Source organism: Portunus trituberculatus, chromosome 50 (genome assembly GCF_017591435.1).
Source record: "Portunus trituberculatus isolate SZX2019 chromosome 50, ASM1759143v1, whole genome shotgun sequence".
In the NCBI taxonomy this organism is placed as follows: domain Eukaryota; kingdom Metazoa; phylum Arthropoda; class Malacostraca; order Decapoda; family Portunidae; genus Portunus; species Portunus trituberculatus.
The window spans coordinates 21,365,916-21,387,753 of record NC_059304.1 but is presented as its reverse complement, the minus strand read 5'-3'; the positions used below and the strand labels follow the sequence as shown (position 1 = coordinate 21,387,753).

The 21,838-nt window shown below is 41.8% G+C and overlaps 1 protein-coding gene across 5 annotated transcripts in view; it reads left to right on the top strand.

Annotated features, from left to right (window-relative positions):
* The first annotated feature begins 338 nt into the window (after window positions 1-338).
* LOC123499735 (glutamate receptor U1-like) overlaps window positions 339-21,838 on the top strand; it is a 56,297-nt gene continuing 34,797 nt past the window's right edge. Inside the window, exon 1 of one of the 5 annotated variants that reach the window (XM_045248169.1) lies at window positions 339-511. Coding sequence is in view for 2 of the 5 variants with exons in the window: in XM_045248166.1 (XP_045104101.1) it covers window positions 13,182-13,248 (67 nt within the window). In the remaining 3 variants the exon portion in view is untranslated. Of the gene's footprint in view, window positions 516-12,853; window positions 13,249-21,838 lie in introns of those variants that run through there. The other 4 variants (XM_045248170.1, XM_045248167.1, XM_045248166.1 and 1 more) reach the window with 4 other exon arrangements.

The following is a 21,838-nucleotide window of genomic DNA, read 5'->3' as shown; positions in this document are numbered from 1 at the left end:
ATGAACGATCTAAGAAATTATAAGCAGACCACAAGAAGAAGGGGAAGCTAGTGATAGTGAAAATAAAAAAAAGGGAAAGTTGATAGCGAAAGAAAAAGGAGGAAAAAGGAAACTGCTGATAGTGAAAAAAAGAGAAAATATATAAATTAGTAATGAAAGGAAAGGAGAAAATAGGAAAAAGTTGATAGTGTAAAAAGGAGAAATAGAAAAAAAATGATAATGATAGAAAAGGAGAAAATAGGAAAAAGTTGATAATGAAAGAAAAGGAGTTCTAAGTAGATAAAAGTTGGTCGATAGTGAAAGAAGAGGAGGAAAAAGAGGAAAGTCAAACTACAAACCAATGTAGGAAAATAACATCAGTGGGCCGTTGCAAAGACTACCCCGTGACTGGGCTAATACATCCGACCCTTTACATCCGCACGTGGCGGGGTGACCATTGCCTTGAGTTGTGTTTGCAGTGATACGTAGCAGCTCCGGGAGGTGTGGCGGCCGGGAATCACCCAGCACACAGGTAAGTAAGTACACGACACACCTTTGTTATCCAAGTATTACAACATGTGTACTTCCTGCAGGATGTTAAATCTCTTCAATACTGGGACACATATGTACCTTGAGATTTGTGTACGTACGATTAGGCCATTTTATCGATATTAGGAAAGGTCTATGGAGATCAGAAGATTAATGGCCACAGTCTTCACAATTCTAATTCCCCACATAAGTTACTAAAGCTGTATAAAATCAACAAACAGTAAACAAAATGAATATGGAAACGCGTCATGGTATGCTGATGCGGTTAAGCTGAGTTATGTGATTTGTGTACGATTAAACCATTTTATCTATATATTGAAGGGTCTATGCAGGCCAGAAGATTAATGGCCAGAGTCTTTACTACTCTAATCCCCTACATGAGTTTCTGAAGCTGTATAAAATCACCAAATAGTAAGCAGAATGAATATGGAAAAGTATCATGGTACTGAAAGCGAAGGAATTAAGATGGTAATGTTCTATGCACGTATTCTGCATGAAGCGTTGTGTAGCTGGGGTTGTGTCATTCAAGTGTGGAGACATAACAAGTGTGCCCCAAGCTGTAACTATTATTGCTATTGTCATGTTCAGTTCCAGGACGCCTTTTCTTATTCATTCTGGTTACTATTTTGATGATTTTGTACAGCTTCGGAAACATGTATTGGGATTAGAATAGTAAAGACACTGGCCATTTATTTATTGATCTCCATAGATTCTTCCTCATACAAACAAAATCGTCTAATCATACCCAAATATCAAGGTAAAAAATGAGTCTCTGTATTGGTGAGGCTAATACGTGAGTGTTAGGATCTTCTCTCTATGGATGCTGTAATCGTGCACTTCTCTCTTCCTCGTGTTCTGCCTGCCAGGATACAAAATGCCCCGTACTTTGTCTGACACATGTTCCCTTTAATTCAGGTAGGTATTGTCTTCATTCTGTGGGTTCTCCTCCTGTTTCTATCATTATTGCTATCCTCTTCTCCTTTCTCTCCGAATGATATTAGAATGACATAGCCTAGTATTTTTTTTTTTTATTTTGGAATAACATAATCCTTTCTCGTCTTCTCTTATCTTATTTTCTTCTCTTTATATCTTTTTTTTTCTCGTCTCGCTTCTCTTCTTTTCTCTTCTCTCTTTAGATAACATTAGAATAAGACAATTGTTTCTCGTCTTCTCTTCTCTTACCTTCTCTATTCTCTTCTCTTCTCTTATTTTCTTCTCTTCACTTCTCTTCTCATCTATTCTTCTCCTTTTTTTCTTCTTTGGATAATATTGAAGCGTTTCTCGTCTCTTCTCTTCTCTTTATTTTTTTCTCTTTTCTCCTCATTTTTTTTTTTATACCATGTGGGCTTTTCACGGGAATTTATGGGCTAAAGGGGATACTTTTTGGGGTACCTCCTATCTCAAAGCCCACCCGCTAGGAAACCCTTGCCCTGAATGAGGAAGCCCAACCTACACTCAGACCGTGGACAGGATTCGAACCCGTGCTCTTGGAGACCCCTCAGACCCCAAAGCACACATGGTTCCAGTGTACCACGTATAATATTGGAGTAACAAGCGTTTTTCGTCTTCTCTCTTCTCTCATCTCTTTTTCTCTCTTTGGATAATACTGAAATAACATCGCGAGTTTTTTTTATTTTATATATATATATATATATATATATATATATATATATATATATATATATATATATATATATATATATAATACTGGAATAACACTAGCGTTGTCATCCGAGGGCTAAGTTAAATAAAATTTGTTTTCCTTCAGTTCATTCATTTCACTGCTGGACTCTTGATTTTGTATAGTGTTTTTGGTGAGAAGTAAAGAGTCATCGGTGAACGTCGTTAGAAGGCTACGGTTGCTTCCATACTATAATCCTGCCTTTCTTGCCATATGTTCCTCTTCATTATTGGTATCGTGTCTCTGTTTCCGATGGTAGTGAGGCAAAATAAAATGCTACAGTGCGATTGTAAGAGAAAACGTCCTTGTTCTGAGAGAGAGAGAGATAGATAGATAGAGATAGATAGATAGATAGATAGATAGATAGAGAGAGAGAGAGAGAGAGAGAGAGAGAGAGAGAGAGAGAGAGAGAGAGAGAGAGAGAGAGAAAGTACATGTGTGTATTATGCAAACCTCAATTTTCTTTCAGATATAAAATAATCGTAAATTGAATGCATAATTACAAAAGTGTTTGTGAATATATATATATATATATATATATATATATATATATATATATATATATATATATATATATATATATATATATATATATATATATATATATATATATATATATATATATATATATATATATATATATATATATATAGATAGAGAGAGAGAGAGAGAGAGAGAGAGAGAGAGAGAGAGAGAGAGAGAGAGAGAGAGAGAGAGAGAGAACACATGTGTCATGCAATCGAAGTTCAATTTCCTTTCAGATTTTTAATGATCGTAAACAGATTGCGTGATTACAAAATTATTTATGAAGAGAGAGAGAGAGAGAGAGAGAGAGAGAGAGAGAGAGAGAGAGAGAGAGAGAGAGTATTCTTAATCGGTATTCCATCGATATAACTATTATAGCTTTTGTTATGCTTACATTTAAATACATGAAAGAGTCTTGACATGACTTTGATGAGATGACTCGCGTGATGCACACACAGACATTTATCTTTATTCATTTAGTATTTTCTTTTTGTATTTCATCTTTAGTGAGACAAAGTTAGGCAGAGGATACCAATGACTTGTAATGCTGCGAGTGCTCTCTCTCTCTCTCTCTCTCTCTCTCTCTCTCTCTCTCTCTCTCTCTCTCTCTCTCTCAATGGTGGATACGTATAGCGCATGTGTGGCGTGCAGTTGTTATATTTTCTTGAATATTTCTCTGCAGCAGTGGAGTTGTCTGGTAATTATGTACGCAAGTGTACCTAAAGACTGGATATTGCTAGCGCTATTGATATCTAATGAGGCAGAACTGACAGAGAGAGAGAGAGAGAGAGAGAGAGAGAGAGAGAGAGAGAGAGAGAGGAACGTGACATGTTATAAGAGCCATCAGTATTTCCTCTCCAACGAAGTAATGTTTAGAATTAGCTGATAAATGAATGAGAAAAGATTAAATGAGAGTGGTGGTGATTTTGTTCTTGAAGTCATGAATCATATCAAGGCGGGAAAAAAGTAGATGAAAAATGATGGATAAATAAACCTCAAGTAGCTTTTCACATATCCAGTTACTTAAAGAAGAAGAGAAAATAATGAAAACTATGTGCGTAAGGCTAGTGTTAATGATGATGATAACGAAAAATACGTACTAACGAACAAAATAGTGATAATGATAATGATGATCATAATGATAATAGTAGTAATAAGAAAAATGAAGAGGAATGTAACAGTAACAAAGGTAATTCTGGAAACAATAACATTGATAACAATAATGAGAACTTTGAAACTATCCTGGGAATACCACCACCACCACCACCACCACCACCACCACCACCACCACCACCACCACCACCACCACCACCACTACTACTACTACTACTACTACTACTACTACTACTACTACTACTACTACTACTACTACTACTACTACTACTACTACTACTACTGCTGCTGCTGCCAAGAGTATGAAAAAAAAGAGATAGAAGAAATTAGAGGAAGATGATGATGATGAAAATAAAAGAAGTAAATATGAAGAAGAGGAAAAGGGAAGAGGAAGAAAGAAGAAAAAAAGGTAGAATATGATTTAAAAGAAAAAAATACTACAACGTTGAATGAGAAGAAAAAGAGAAGGAAATTGAAGAAAAGGATGAAGAAGAGAGTTTTCCTAGTGTGTTCAGACTTCACTAAACGTTTGTGGTGGTGTGGGTGTCAGGTGGTGAAGCAGCCGTCACTCAGAGGGCGCCCTTGGTGTTGGCTCAGTGTGACGGAGCCAACCCACCTTGTAATGACAGTGTGGTGGTGAAGTGGCTCTGTTCACCTCGTGACGTATTGCTTTACTTCACTGGTCCGCCTGTGCTTCTTGTTTGTTTATCATTATTTTGTCATTGTTGTTGTTGTTGGTGTTATTGTTATTTGTTAGTATTATTGTTATTCCATAGTTTATTTACTTGTGAGGGTGCTGCATGTGACCTCAAGCGTTTGGGGTTGCAGAGTCCTCAAGGGCATGGGTTCTAGTCCTGGCCACGGTCCGTGGTAACGGTTCCCATATGACAAAGCCAAAAGTCCTCTATCAGGAGGCACTGTCTATAGTCCTAATAGTACAGGGAAACAGGACGTAAAAAGAAAAGAAAAAAGAAACATGTATAGTGTTAATGGTTTATTCGTTTATTACTTTTGTTGTTTATTCATTGGTGTACATTTTCCATTTATGATTCTATATATATAATACTCAACCACATTTTTTTTCCAAGTGGTGCAACAGTGCGCCAGCGTGAGATGGGCTGAAGACAGTCTGATAGAGAAGAGTTGAGTTCATAACATGATATATATATATATATATATATATATATATATATATATATATATATATATATTTCGTGATACATACTCCATACAAGGATAGATAACGCCCTTATGCGAAATTATGAGCGGGTGGGGTAGATGAAACAATGTCGCGGAGACGCTTAACATAGAGAAGCTGTTTTAGCAAAGATGAGATGAGAAGTTTTCAGTTTAGATCATAAGTAAAGGATAAACGGAGAAGAGCTAGGGGACAGTTGAATGTCATGGAAGAAGAGAGGGTAGTTGTCTGGAAGGTTGTGTCGAGTTGATAGATGGAGGAACTGAGTTTTTGAGACATTAAACACTACTAAGTTTTCTCTGTCCCAAATCAGAGACAATAGAGAGATTAGACGTCAGGCGTTCTGTTTCGTTCCTGTTTACTTCCTGAAGATTGATCGTCAACGAAAAGACGTGGAAAAGTGTAGTGTTATATCATGAACGTAGAAGTGTATAGGATAAGAGGTTTGGTTTAGACTTTAAAAGATAATTTATGAACAGCAGGAAAAGAGTGGGTGATAGGACAGAACCGTGAGGAACACCACTGTTGATACATGTAGAAGAACAGTGGCCGCCTACCACAGCAGCAATAAAAGGGTCAATAAGAAAACTTGAGATAGAAACCAATCTATTAATGAAAGAGTTTTTGTCATTCATTCGTGTGTGTCTATATGTAATTGCAGGCTTAATAATACAAGTACTTATTTTTCTTTTTTCTTTTACTTCTTTTCTTTATTTTTTTTTCTTTATTTGTTTTTTTTTTACATTCAGTTATATACGAGTATATGGGCATATTCTTTTATTGTTATTTTCATATGCAAACATTTTATGCTCATCTACTTATACTAGCATATCATTTTTTCATATCTTTTCGTAACCTAACGCAGTTTACACATTCACGTCTATCAATTCATTTACATTCGTTATATACAATTACACATACATTATTACATGCACTGTTCATATACATAGAATCATTTCCTCCATTTAATTAGTTTTTGGTATTTTTAGGGATATACATAATTGATTACATTGTTGTACAGTCATTTTCTCATTTGATTCATTATTCATCTATTTGTTAACATTTATATCCGTCTCGTTACAAACACACAGCTACATACATATTGTGTACACATACATGTAATATCCTTTTTCCTTTCTTAATGTAACATTCATTGGTAAACATTTTTTATCCTTACATTAATACACATTGCCATACACATACTAGTTACATATATTAACATTTCTTAATTTTTCATTTGTTGACATTTCTATACACATTAATTCATATACGTAGATACATTTATATACATATATATCTATATACATATCCTACATATGGAACGCTTCACGATTTTGCGTGTCATATCTACATATTTCCATATACAAATTCATCCATATACATATTTCATAGTTACCTACTGTATGACACACATCGATATACATGTCATATCTTTATCTTTATAGCTACTTTTTTTTTCATTTACTTTTATTTGACATTTTTTGACACTTATACTTGTTTTTCATGGACGTGACTAGTTCAGGGTGGGTAGCGTGTGGTGGTGGGGGGCACTACGGTCACAGTCACGCTGGCCGTCAGGGTCTGCACCTGCTGGAAGGTGAGGTCCTTCAGGTACCTGCTCACTATTCGCTGTTCCTCTGGCACTTGGCAGGCCTGGCCACCCTGGGCGGCGGCGAGGCTGTGCACGGGCAAGTCGCCGCGCCCGGCGGTGTTGAAATCCGTCACGATGCCCGCCTCGTCGAAGAGCTGCTGCGTGAGGCGCACAGCCTTCTCGTCAGCGAAGGTACCCATGTACCTCCTGTGCTCCTAGATGAGGGCCCAGGTGGGCAGGTGGCTGTGCTGAACCACGAAGCTCATGAAGGCCAGGCAGTGGTACTGGCACGTGCTGATGCCGACGCCCTGCATGCCGTACAGGTCGTAGTACCAGTGCACCTGGCCTGGCCCGGAGCGCACCGTGGCGGCCACCACCTCATCGTTGGGGATGTGCTGGAAGTTACTGTCAAAGAAGCAGTAGTCCCCATCCAGGCCGCGGTACAGCACCACGGCGTGCAGCACACCCTCCCCCAAGAACTCCCCGAAGTGCACGAGGCGGCGGGGGTCTGTGCCCGATATGTACAGCAGCACGCCCTGTCCCGGGCACAGACGGTAGGCATGTTTGTTGGCGGCTCCCACACAGAAGAACCTCCCGTTAAGGCGGCCGCGGCCTGAGTACATCAGCTTGAGGGCCTCTGTGGTGTACATGACTCGCACGTGTTGCAGCGCTGGCATGTATTCACCCTCGATGCTCACCTCCATCAGGTCGGTCAGGGTAGCGGGGTCCATTCGAAAGCCTGGTTTACCCACGGCTAGCACTCCTCCTTTCCTTACTTGTACCAGCAAGGTGGAGGGAGGCCGGTGCTTCCATACAGAGGATGATTGGCTTTTGTGTCAAATTTCGCTTGGTTTGGTAAGAATGAACCAACTCCAACCTCTCACACCAGAGCTAAGGTAGGGACGATTGGGGATCTGAATGTATTCCTCCCCATCCCTCTCTCTCTCTCTCTCTCTCTCTCTCTCTCTCTCTCTCTCTCTCTCTCTCTCTCTCTCTCTCTCTCTCTCTCTCTCTCTCTCTCTCTCTCTCTCTCTCTCTCTCTCTCTCTCTCTCTCTCTCTCTCTCTCTCTCTCACACTTGTATGTTTGCTTATTTACTCTGTGTCAGTCAGAATGCATGGCCCAAGTCTGCCATCCTCAGGACACTCACTCAATCCCGCCTCTCCTCTCCTGCACTACCAAGGCTCACTTTCTGAAGCACTTCTCTGCCGCACCGCCATTATAATACATTAATTCAAAAGGCTCTGTTTGAAGTCGACACAGGGTTTTTAATGGTGCTTTTATTGTTCAAGAGACAGCTTAACAATATTTCTACATTATGAACAGAATAAACCCTCTCAAGAATTAGATCAATCAGCTGTGTGGCCTTGGAAAACAGTCGCGGTGAGAGAGCAAAATGTTTCAGTATACAGCGGAGGTGTCTTGTATCTTTCCTCGTGTTCTTAATTCCTTGAGTACCATGATGCGTTTCCATATGTATTCTCCTCACTATTTGGTGATTTTATACAGCTTCAGAAACTCACGTCGGGATTAAAGTAGTGAAGATTTTGGCCATTAATCTTTTGACCTCCATAAACGCTTCCTAATTTCAATAAAATCGTCTAATCATACCCAAAACTCAATATAAGATTGCGTCACAGTATACTGAAAGAGCTTAGGGTGCCAGGGAGAGGGTGAGTTAGTAAGCAGAACCTTTCCCTCTCTCTCCCTCTCCCTCTCCCTCTCCCTCTCAGTTGTCAAGAGAAGTCAATGAGGAGTTTGAGAAGATGTACCTTAGTATTTATAAACAAACCCTCGAGAGGCTCTGAATTGTGCACTTGAGACGTAGTGTTGCAGAGAGAGAGAGAGAGAGAGAGAGAGAGAGAGAGAGAGAGAGAGAGAGAGAGAGAGAGAGAGAGAGAGAGAGAATAGGCGGGTGAATTTTATACATGACGGAAGAGTAGGAAAGGAGAAAGAGGAAGAGAGATAAAATGAAGAAGTGGAGGGATGGAAGGGAGGAAAGAGAGTAATAAGCAGAGGAAAGCGAGGAATAAGGTGATAAAAATAAATAATAAATGAGGAATTGGAAAGAAGAGAAGAAAAATAAAAAGAATAGATACAAAAAAAAAAAAAAAGAAAACTATGAATCACATTGTTCTCTCACCACGACTATTTTCAAAGCCCTACAAAAATGATTAACCAGATTTTCAAGACTACTTCTCCTTTATCCCCTTCAGTACCATGACGTGTTTCCATATTCATTCTGCTTACTATTTGGTGATTTTATACAGCTTCAGAAACTCATGTAGGGGATTGAAATAGTGAAGACTGTGGCCATTAATCTTCTGACCTCCATAGACCCTTCCTAATGTCAGTAAAATGGTCTATTCGTACACAAAACTCAAAGTAAAAATGTGTTCCAGTATTGAAAGGGCTAAGTGTGGAATTGAAATAGTGAAGACTGTGATCATTTATCTTCTGACCTCCATAGATCCTTCCTCATGTCAACAAAATCGTCTAATCGTACACAAATCTCAAAGTAAGAATGTTTTCCACTATTGAAAGGGTTAAACAATGTAGAAATCTTGTTAATCTCTCACAAAAACTGTATAAAAACACTAAAATGAAAAAAAAAACTGCATGACTTCACTTAGAACCATTTGAAAACAGTGAAAATGTGGAAAACAAGGAGTGATTTTAGAATACAGCTCACCATCACACGAGTATGAAAAGTGAACGAGAGATTTGGTAAAGCTTGTTAATATTGCTCTCCTCGTGGTAGCCTCACACACACACACACACACACACACACACACACACACACACACACACACACACACACACACACACACACACACACACACACACACACACACACACCGAGACCCGCCACGTTCATACAAAAGAGGAGTTTAAACATCAACGAAGCGAGGACTGGGTGGCTGACACACACACACACACACACACACACACACACACACACACACACACACACACACACACACACACACCTCTTTTTTATTCATCTATTTCTCATTCTAACTTTTTTTTTTCTCTATCTAACTTTACTTCTCGTTTCTCCTCTTCTCTCCTGTTCCTTTTCTTCATCCCCTGTTATCTCTTCCTTATCTCTTCCCTTTATCTCTTCTCTCTCTTTTCTATTGTTCATGTTCTCTCTCTCTCTTACTTTCGATCTGTCCTTTCTCCTCTTGTTCATCTCTCTCCTCTCCTTCTTCTCTCTTTTTCTCCTTTTCTCTCCCTGACATCCTCTCTCATCTCGTTTATCTACTGTATTTGCTTTCATTCCTCTCAACATCTCTCCTCCTCCTCCTCCTGCTCCTCCTCCTCCTCCTCGTCAAAGGCATGCCAGCTCTCTCGACCCCCTCTTGTGAGATAAAAGGGTTGACTGCCTCCTCCTCGTCTTTATGTTAATCGATAGAGGCAAGACGAGACGTGTTTGGTACTGTGTGTGTGTGTGTGTGTGTGTGTGTGTGTGTGTGTGTGTGTGTGTGTGTGTGTGTGTGTGTGTGTGTGTGTGTTGAGGTTGTTGTTCTGGTGGTGGTGGTTGTTGTTCCCTTCTTACTCTTCCTCATATTTCTCCTCTTCCATCTCCTCTTTCTCCTCCTCCTCCTTCTCATCGTCGTCGTCGTCGTCGTCGTCGTCCTCCTCCTCCTCCTCCTCCTCCTCCTCCTCGTCCTCCTCCTCTTCCTCCTCCTCTTCCTCCTTCTCCTCCTCCTCCTCCTCGTCCTCCTCCTCCTCCTCCTCCTCCTCCTCCTCCTCCTCCTCCTCCTCCTCCTCCTCCTCCTCCTCTTTTTCTTTTTTGCTTTATTCTTTGTTGTTAATATCATCATTATCGTCATAATTTTACTACTACTACTACTACTACTACTACTACTACTACTACTACTACTACTACTACTACTACTACTACTACTACTACTACTGTGACGTATCAAAAGCTATCCTTCCCCCCTTCTCTCTCTCTCTCTCTCTCTCTCTCTCTCTCTCTCTCTCTCTCTCTCTCTCTCTCTCTCTCTCTCTCTCTCTCTCTCTCTCTCTCTCTCTCTCTCTCTCTCTCTCTCTCTCTCTCTCTCTCTCTCTCTCACACACACACACACACACACACACACACACACACACACACACACACACACACACACACTGCTTGCTTATGGTTGTCCATCGCTAACGATGACGACGTCTCTCCTCGGAGAAGGAAGAGAGACCTGCGCAATGAAAGGATTTAGGTGACAGAGAGGGTGCGCATTCCTCAATACCACACTCTTGACCACCCTCAACTGGTGCTGGTGGCATGACGGGTGCCAGGACGACCAGGGGCTGAGGATGGCTGCAGGAGGTGGCCGGAACTTACTGGTAAACCAGAAGCACCGCCCTGAGAAACGCCTCCCCCCCGGCATTGCTGGAGAGCCCACAGTGGAAGACTGTGGCCATCCCAGACTGTCATTTAACCCATGACTGGAATTCTCCAGCCGAGTACCCGAACGCAGTTTAGCCGGCTGAGCGACGCCGTTGCCCGGTGTGTGGCTGCTGCTGTGCCCAAAAGCAGCTACTGGGAGCCATGCGTTCGAGCTGGGGTGTACCAGGGACCAGGGTAATCAGATCTCCCGTGACATGCCGGGGCGTCCATCCTCTTAACAAGGTGCTACCCCTCCGTACACCCCCAGACACACCACACACACACACACACACACACACACACACACACACACACACACACACACACACACACACACACACACACACACACACTGAGAATCTATTGCAGCAGTAACATCAATACAAATAAGTACTCATCAGCTGTGTCTATTAGGGCTGCAATCACCCTACCATTATCTTGTCAGCTGCCTGTCTTGCCTTTCCCCTCACCCTCCCTCCCTCTCTCTCTCTCTCTCTCTCTCTCTCTCTCTCTCTCTCTCTCTCTCTCTCTCAGAAATTAGCGGGCAGTGAAAAATATCGCTATTATTCTAGTGCATACATGTTATTCTCTCGTTCCCAAGTGGCGCAGCGGTTGTCCTTGTGATGGGGCGTGGCTTAGGGCTTAAGACTTCTTCCCTCCTTTCCTTCTTCCTTCCTTCCTTTTCCTTTCTGCCTTTTCCTTCATTTTCCTTCCTTTCCTTCCTTGACCGTGTTTGTGGTGTAATGTGTTGGGAGTGTCTTGTCACCATTGTAATTTGTTTTTCCTTGTTTTTATTGTGTTAATGTGTTAGTGAGGAAATAGATGTATGGGGTGGATGGATGAATTGATTGATAGTTAGCCTGGAAGATAGTAAGATGGATGGATGGATGGATAGGTAAGTCAGATAAAAAGATACATAGTTAGACAAGCATAGAGCAAATAAAAAAGTGAAGATTCCCTCCCTCTTTCCTTCCTACCTACCTACCTATCTACCTACCTACCCTTCTTCCTTCCTTTCCTTCTTCTTGCCTTCCTTCCTTCCCTTCTTTGTTCCTTTCCTTCTTTCTGCCTTCCTTCCTTCCTTCCTTGACTGTGTTGGTGGTGTCGTAATGTGTTGGGAGTGTCGTGTCACCATTATAATTGTTTTTTTCTTGTTTTTATGGTGTTAATGTGTTAATGTGGATGGATAGCTTGATTTTTTTTTTATTTATTTATCTTTTTCATGGAATTGGGGAAGCTGGCCAAGGGTAACAAAAAAGAAATATAAAGAAAAAGACCCACTTGATTGCCAGTTCCCTAAAAGATTAAGAGAGTTAGCCAATGAATAAAATCTGGGACAAAAGTCTTGAAACCTCCCTCTTAAAAGATTGATAGATAGTCAGGAAGATGGAGAGATAGATGGATGGATGGATAAGTAAGTAAGTCAGATAGAGAGATACATAGATGGACAAACATATAGGTACTTGTAGCAATCAGTAAACATATGAATGAACAAAAATAATACGCAGAATACTAATAGCGAAAGCGAACAAACACACAAACCAAGAGACAGAGAGCGAGAAAAAAAATATCAAGACGTTAACGAAGACCAGGAAAACAAACACGAAAGAGAAATGAGGTAGAAGATAACAGGGAAAGAAAAGGAGAGGAAAGACAAGAAGGAAGAGCAGAAAGAGAGAAGAACAAAAGGAAGAAGATGTGGAAAGTAAGAAATAGCAAAAGGGAACGAACACACAAACTAAGTGAGAGAGAGCGAGAAAATAGTGAAGACGTTATCAGAAGACTAAAAAAAACAAACGCGAAAGAGAAACGAGGCAGAAGAAATCAGGGAGAGAAAAGGAGAGGAAAGACAAGAAAAAGAACGGAGAGAGAGAGAAGAACAAAAGGAGGGCGACGATGTGAAGAGTAAGACCAGGAGACAGTGAGTGAGCGTGGCGAGGCGGGATGGATGGTGAGTGGCGAGTAGCGAGTGCCTGAACCAAGTGCCAAGTGTGCGCGTGAGACACCTTGCCATTATCACAACAGGAGCGGGTGTGCGAGGGCCAGGCGCGTCCAGTGGGGTCCAGGGAGGTCCAGTTCATTCTTCATAGCAGTCTCCCAGCGGGGCCAGCCACTATAGCACCGCCAGGCAGGTTCCTCGCAGCACCGCCATGCCCGCCGCCGCCCTTGCTACCGTCACCCTCCTCTGCCTCTCCGCCGTCACTGCCCAGCGTCTAGGCGAGTATTGCCGCACCCTCAGAGGCTACACAAGCATTTACTCACGGTGACTCTCCCAGGCCACGTGCTCCGCCAGGTTGTAACGTCTTGGGACATTAAGGAAGAAGCGCTAATGTTTCTTGTTCTCCATCTCGACCTTGCTAACTTGCTCTTGTTCTTGATTGTTAAGGATGATGCGTAGTATTCTTGTTTGTTCTCTCTCTCTCTCTCTCTCTCTCTCTCTCTCTCTCTCTCTCTCTCTCTCTCTCTCTCTCTCTCTCTCTCTCTCTCTCTCTCTCTCTCATGTCATGTTAATTTCCGTGTTTTGTGTTCTTTTCCTGCAGTCATGAGTGAATTAACCTTCTGTAATACGATTAGTTTCCGCTTTTCCCTCAGCAGAACTCATATCAATCGTGTCTTCCTTCACTGCATCCTTAAACCCTCCCTTAGCTCTTCCTCTAAGTGTTTACCTCTATACATTTCTCCTTTTTCAAGTAAGCTCTTTGGCTGAGGATTAAAAAAAAGCTAGAAAGAAAGGAGTACTGAAGCTGTCATTGCCCTGAGAGTAGAACCAAAAAAAAAATGATACAGAATTAAAGAACTGTTCATAAGGAAGTTTCTGTGGCGAAGTTCATCTCAAAAGGGGGAAGTATGTAGAGGGAGCTGGCACGGCTTTGAGAAGGAGGAGAGGAGGAGGAGGGAACTGGAGAGAAATGAGAGCAAATACAGGAGAGGAACTACTTTATTAGACAGTCTGGCTTTCTCACAGCTTGCATCATCCACCAGTTTACTTCAGGTTTAGGAGGAAGTAGGTTGAGAAATGCACCTTTATTGTAGCCCAGGGAAGGAAGAAATGCATGAAAGTTTGCCTCGTCCCTATACCCATTCATTCCCGCCTATCAGGAAACTGTATTAAGGTCACTGGGTCACGCTATGGCACACTCCCCTCTCCTGCAAGGTCTTCACACACACACACACACACACACACACACACACACACACACACACACACACACACACACACACACACACACACACACACACACACACACACGCACACCAAGGGTTCTTAAACAGAGGGAATTGGATGAAGAGACACATATACAGTAATCTAACCCGTGTGTGTGTGTGTGTGTGTGTGTGTGTGTGTGTGTGTGTGTGTGTGTGTGTGTGTGTGTTTAAACTTGCCTTGTTGAGTTTGTGGGTGTGGGTGTTATGGGTGTGTTATGACAGGGGCGTGTGGTGGAAGTAGTAGTAGTAGTAGTAGTAGTAGTGGTGGTGGTGGTGGTGGTGGTGGTGGTGGTGGTACAGAAGATGGCAGGGAGTGTCTTAAGTGATGTATGGTGGATGGGGCGGGTGTGGCTACTGTAATGAGGTGGAAGTGATGGAGGATATAGGGAGGTGGAAGGTGGATGATGTGTGTGGTGGTGGTGGTGGTGGTGATGGTGGCGGTGGTGGTGGTGGTGGTGGTGGTGGTGGCGGTGGTGGTGGTGGTGGTGGTCGTGATGGTAGAGCGATGATTTATCCACCTTTTGTCATGCTGCTGTAATGGATGAGGTGGACTCTCTCTCTCTCTCTCTCTCTCTCTCTCTCTCTCTCTCTCTCTCTCTCTCTCTCTCTCTCTCTCTCTCTCTCTCTCTCTCTCTCTGGATTATAATATTTTTACCCATTCGTTTGTTAGTTTTTTTTTTTCTTGTCATAACCAGCATTTCTTTGACTATGTACACCTGTTGTTAATAATTCCTTGGCAATGGAGTCACAGCAGGTTAGTTGTGATCCCTCGCTGGAAGAAGCCACACTGTCTTAACCCTTCAGTACCATAACGCGCTTTCATATTCATTCTGGTTACTATTTGTTGATCTTTTGCAGCTTCAAAAAACTTACGTGGGGATGAAAATAGTGAAGACTCTGGCCATTAACCCCTTCAGTACTGGGTCGCATTATTACCATGAGTTTGAGCATGATTAGACCATTTTATTGACATGAAGAAGGGTTTATGGAAGTCAGAAGATTATTGGCCAGTCTTGACTATTTCAATCACCACATAAGTTTTTGAAGCTGAATAAAATCTTTAAATAGTAATCAGAATGAATATGAAAATGCGTCATAGCACTGAAGGAGTTAATTTTATGGCCTTTTTAATGTAATTTCAATCGTGTAATCACACCTAAAATTCAAGGTAGAAATGCGTCCCGGCACTGAAGGAGTTAACCCAGTGGAAATGCCTGTAAAAGCTCAAATAGGAGTTATGTTGACTGGAATTACGAAGCGTCAATAATTTTCTTTAGAGATAACCATAACGAGTAAAACAGTAGAAGTGTGTGTGTCTGTATACATGCCTTTAATGTACAATGATACCTTTTTTCCCCTTTTTTTTCCGCCTTGATTGTATGTATGCGAACTAACGGCAAGGATTAAAGTTTGTCTACTATAAGATGGCTTCTGGATTTAAAACACTGTAGCTTATTGATAACGTAATTGATTTGATGTGAATAATACTTGTTTTTTGTTGATCAATGCACTTATGACAAGGACAGCTCACGGTTTGCCTCAAGATCTGACAACCACGCATTCTCTGGACCGCCATTCAAACCCAGAACCAGCAGCCACTTTAGAGTAGACTCACTATAGTAGCCACAAGTGTACAGTGGTTGTGGTCAATGAAGGTACTTGTCTGTCTGTGTGATGGTCAATGAAATACACATCTAGTCAACCGTATTCATCCATCTAATCACCTATTTATCTATCTAATGACCAATAAACCACCTATTTATCCATATTACTTATTCATCTATATAATCCTCAGTCGACTGTTTATCTATCTATTTTCATGTCTATGTATACCCATTTACCTATTTATCTATCTAATAACCATAAACCACCTATTCATCTATCCTATCTATCTATCTATCTATCTATCTATCTAATGCTCAATCAACTATCTATCTATCTATCTATTTATTTATTTATCTTTCTACTTACCTACCCATTTACTTATCTAAATACCTAATGACTAATAAATTAATCTATCCTTCTACCTATCTATCTATTTAATTACCAATGAACTGTCTATCTATCCATCTATTTAACTACCTACTTACCTGTCAGTCTACCTTCCCATCTACCTATTCATCAATCTCAGTGCATAGAAGCAACAGCCGCGCCACTACACCGCCAAGGAAAGTCCACATCCTTCTGTTTCTCCACACCGGACACGCGTGTTTGCTTCCGTGGCCTTCTGTCAAGCTGTCCCGCACTCTAGGAAACAAGTGAGCACAGAGCAGCGCCGCGTTGTTGGCTTGATTCATTGCGTCACTGTTTGCATTACGAGGTCTTGTCTTTGTGTGGTGAAGTGTTAGTGTTTGGATGTTTTGGGAACGTTCGGAGTTGCTTCTCTCTCTCTCTCTCTCTCTCTCTCTCTCTCTCTCTCTCTCTCTCTCTCTCTCTCTCTCTCTCTCTCTCTCTCTCTCTCTCTCTCTCTCTCTCTCTCTCTCTCTCTCTCTCTCTCTCTCTCTCTCTCTCTCTCTCTCTCTCTCTCTCTCTCTCTCTCGTTTTAACCCATTCACTACCATGACATGTTTTCATATTTATTCTGGTTACTATTAGGTGATTTTATACAGCTTTAGAAACTCATGTGGGGATTAGAATAGTGAAGACTCTGGACAATTAATCTTCTGACCTCCATATATCCTTTCTAATGTAAATAAAATCGTCTAATCATACCCTAAAACTTATGGTAAAAATGCGTCCCAGTATTGAATGGCTTAATCTGTCTTGACTTAAAAGCCTTTGGTAAACACGGACTATAGTACAATTCATAAAGCTAACTTGTTCTTTGCATTGACTGTCTCATAAACTTCAGATAAAATGTATAAGCGATTCCCAATAACTGAAACAGGACCATTGTTGAAGTCTCTCTAGAATGAATGAAGCAGGGAAATACGAACCATAGTATATTGCATAAGTCTTACCTTTTGCAGTGGTTAGAGCACTGGCTTAAATAAATAAATAAAAATCTTCAGCCAGAGGACCTCCCTCAACGATTCCCCGGCCGGGTGGAGATATTTGGAGGACCGGGGTTCGTGTCTCCTTTCACGTGCAGCCCCTGTTCACCTAGCAGTGAGTAGGTACGGGATGTAAATCGAGGAGTTGTGACCTTGTTGTCCCGGTGTGTGGTGTGTGCCTGGTCTCAGACCTATCCGAAGATCGGAAATAATGAGCTCTGAGCTCGTTCCGTAGGGTAACGTCTGGCTGTCTCGTCAGAGACTGCAGCAGATCAAACAGTGAATTACATACACACACACACACACACACACACACACACACACACACGCGTAGTGTAGTGATTAGCATGCTCGACTCACAATTGAGAGGGCCGGGTTCGAGTCCCGGTAAGCGGCGAGGCAAATGAGCAAGCCTCTTAATGTGTGGCCCCTGTTCACCTAGCAGTAAACAGGTACGGGATGTAACTCGAGGGGTTGTGGCCTCGCTTTCCCGGAGTGTGTTGTGTGTTGATGTGGTCTCAGTCCTACCCGAAGATCGGTCTATGAGCTCTGAGCTCGCTCCGTAATGGGGAAGACTGGCTGGGTGACCAGCAGGCGACCAAGGTGAATTACACACACACACACACACACACACACACACACACACACACACACACACACACACAGAGACGTTTGAGTGCAGCCTTCCTTCCTTCTCTGTAGCGCGTCACGACCTTGGAAGCCCCACGGTCTGTTTCACGCGTGCTGCCAGTTCCTCTGAGGCAATTACTCACGCTTGGCCCGCGGCGGATATGAAGCCAGACACACGTCCCCTCGGTAGTGGCAGCAGTGACATTTGTGACTGGCTAAAATGCTTGCTTGCTGTGTGCTGAGTAGACGTGAGAGCTGGTTAGGTGTGGTGTGGTTAGGTTAGTTAGTCTGTAGTGAAAGTTCTAGGGTTTTTCCAGGTTGTTTTTATATTTGCGGTGAATGTTTAAAGAGGATGCGTCACTCTCAATAGGAAAATACTCTCGGTAAAGACTCATATAATAATCTGTACCCTTGGAAAGTTAGTCACTGGTCGGACGAGAGGAAGTATTGAACGTGGTGTGGTCGTTGACAAAATCAGAATGCCAACAACATACAGCTTTCCCAGGCGGTTATCCAAGTACTAATCGCGGACCTAACATTGCTTAACCTCGCTGATCTGATCGGGCGAGATGCGGTGTGTTCAGCGTGGTGTTAAGAGAGACCAGACCATTGATGAAGTACTGTCCGGAGATAAGGCCACAGAAGGACTCCATGTCAGAATGAAGGAATAAAAGAAGAACAAAGAGACAAAGAGGAACACAGCACAAAAGGACCTCATTTTGAAAGCCATGTCAAAATGAAGAAATAAAGGAAGGACAAAGCGACGAAGAGGAACACAAGGCAAAAGGACCTCATTTTGAAAGCCTTGTCAGAATGAAGGAATAATAGAAAGACAAGACGACGAGAGGAGAACACAGTACGTCCATACAAACCAATACAGTGATTCATAACCTTTGATAATCAGCCCATAAAGGTACACAAAGACATTTAATCCTCTCACTATACTAAATAGATGTTCTCCTTTAATACCTGTAACATTTTAGACAGTATTTGCTTGCTGGGCACTCATAGATATTTCTGTAGCATAAAAAAAGACCACTTTCTGTTTTCCCCTTTTTCTCTCATGTCCCATTGCAAACAGTTTCCACAGTGCCAGGGAGGTTCAGGAAGGATGGCAATATACCTGCAAAAGGGTTAAGAATACTGATCAGAGACAAGGCGAGAAGGTGGACTTCATTTTAAGATCCTTTTGAGAGGCGATGGCGTTGTGGATAAGGTAGTGAGCGTGGGATCGGGCAGACGTCCACGCTTTGGTTCGAATCCACCAAGTACGCGCCTTGGAACTTTGCCATTTGTCGAGTGATTTAAAGTTACCTACATGTCACCATGATACCCAGGTGGTTACACCAAAGATGCGCTTGGGTGGTGATATGAGCCCTAATATAGGTACCACTATAAATACAAAATTGCCTGCGCCATTAATGGTGGAAGCTTAACAACGCTTCCAATACTCTTCAAGCTACTTACAGGCGCTATAGGCTGCAGGGCATAGAAGAAGCTGTCTTACTCTTTTATTTCAGGTTAAGATGACACCATTGAAACTTCAAGCTGTGTGCTGTGAGCTGTGTGTTGTGTCGAGTAGAATTATCGCTCTAAAAATATATAGTTCCGGACGATTTTAGCCTCTTGAGTACTGGGACGCATTTTTACTTTGAGATTAGACCATTTTATTGGCATTAAGAAGGGTGTATGGAGGTCAGAAGATTAATGACCACAGTCTTCATCATTTTAATCCTCAACATAAGTTTCTGAAGCTGTATAAAATCACCAAATAGTAAGCAGAATGAATATGGAAACTCGTCCTGGTACTGAAGGTGTTAAGTTGAAATGGACTAATTCAACATCCGAAGAAGCTACTGCAGTCTTGAAATGAGAGAGCTGCCTGTTGCGTGGAGCAGGACTATTGGTCTAAAATATATATAGTTCCATACGATTTTAAGTTGAAATGGACTAATTCAGTATTCGAAGGAGCCACTGCTTTCTTCAAATGAGTGAGCTGCGTGTTGTTTCCGTCTACGAATACATAGTTCAGTGTACGATCTTAATCTCTTCAGTACCAGAACACGTTTTTATATTCATTCTGATTACTATTTGGCGACTTTATACATACAGCTTTAGAAAACATATGTTGGGTTTTGAATGATAAAGTTTTGGCCATTAATCTTTTGACCTCCATAGATCCTTCCTAATACAAATAAAATCGTGAAATCTTACCCAATCATCAAGGTTAAAATACGTCTCAGTACTGAAGGGGTTTACTTGAAATGGACTAATTAAATATATATTTGAGGGAGCTCTTCTGATTGTAAGGATTGAAAGACCTACTAGAAGGAAGGAAGGAAGGAAGGAAGGATAAGACAAGAGGGCGAAGGGAAATCCAGCACTTTGCCCCTAAGTATTGAGTGCTGGTGGGGAGTGACGTAGAGGGGAAAAGTCTTATCCTGTGAGCTGAGAGGCGTGGCTTCCTGTGTGTTTGTGTGTTGACGTGACGCCGATGCAGATGAATGAGTGCGAGGGTGTATGAATGAAGGCAAAAGTGACGATAAAAATGGTGACGGGTCTAGCAGCGTGACAAATGTGGCAAACGAAACAGACTGACTGGGGCTTTTAATTACTGCCACGTGTGTTGGCTTAGTAGTTTGTTTACTTCGAATGGCTGGCAGGAAGCTTTACCTTTAAACACCTGTGCTGTCTTTGTTTGGCCAGGTGTGTGTGTGTGTGTGTGTGTGTGTGTGTGTGTGTGTGTGTGTGTGTGTGTGTGTGTGTGTGTGTGTGTGTGTGTGTGTGTGTGTCATTACTACACTATTGGGACACACACACACACACACACACACACACACACACACACACACACACACACACACACACACACACACACACACACACACACACACACGCACAAGAAGATAGAAAGGTTGATTATTTTGGAAATGTTGATAAGTGTTAATCTTCAGCTAGAAAATAAAAAAAAGGTGAAAGAAAAAAAAAAAGAAATGAAGTATTTTGACAACAGAAAAGTGTTGATGTTGATGTAATAGAAAAAAAAAATCCTACACACACACACACACACACACACACACACACACACACACACACACACACACACACACACACACACACACACACACACACACACACACACACACACACACACACACACACACACACACACACACACACACACACACACACACGTTTTCACCACTAAATTTTATACCAGGTAAGACATTTCCTAACAGTGCTTACGTGTGTGTGTGTGTGTGTGTGTGTGTGTGTGTGTGTGTGTGTGCATATTTCTAACCCCACCACCACCACTAGGCACGTGCAATACATACTTGCAAATAAACCCCCAAGTACGCGTGCATTCATTCCCCTTTTATGTACGCAAGGCACAGCTGACAGGTACACGTGACAGGTGAGCCATTCATTAAAGTAATGGAGCCGCATGACAAAGTACCGCAGCGGGGGAGGTCTGTGGGCAGGGAAGGAGATGGAAGGAATAGAGGCAGAGAGGGAACCTGGAAAAAGAAAGACAGTTTAGAGAGGAACGCGGAAGTTAGAGTGACAGAAAGGTGTGAAAAATGTTGTTTGTTTTCCATCATATATTTTTTTTCATTGAGTAAGAGGAGAAAAGAGGCCAAGGGCAAAAATTAAGGACTAGAAAAAAGGGGGAAAAAAAAGGACGATGCATGGAATATCAAAAGAAGTGATGAGGAAAATATGCAAAGAGTTTGAAAAGAAAAGGATGATAGATATGAAATGAGAAGAGGAGAAGGAAGGTATATGAGAGAGACGGACAAGTAAAGAGAATGTATAGGAAAGAGATTACAAGAAGAGGTGTGACGAAAAAAAAATGTGAAAAGGAATGAAAGAACAAGATTGATGGATGAAAAAAAAGAATGAGAAGAGGAGAATGAAGAGCGAGAAGAGAAGGCCGTGTTGGAGAAAAAATGAAAAATGATAGAAGAGCGGAAAAA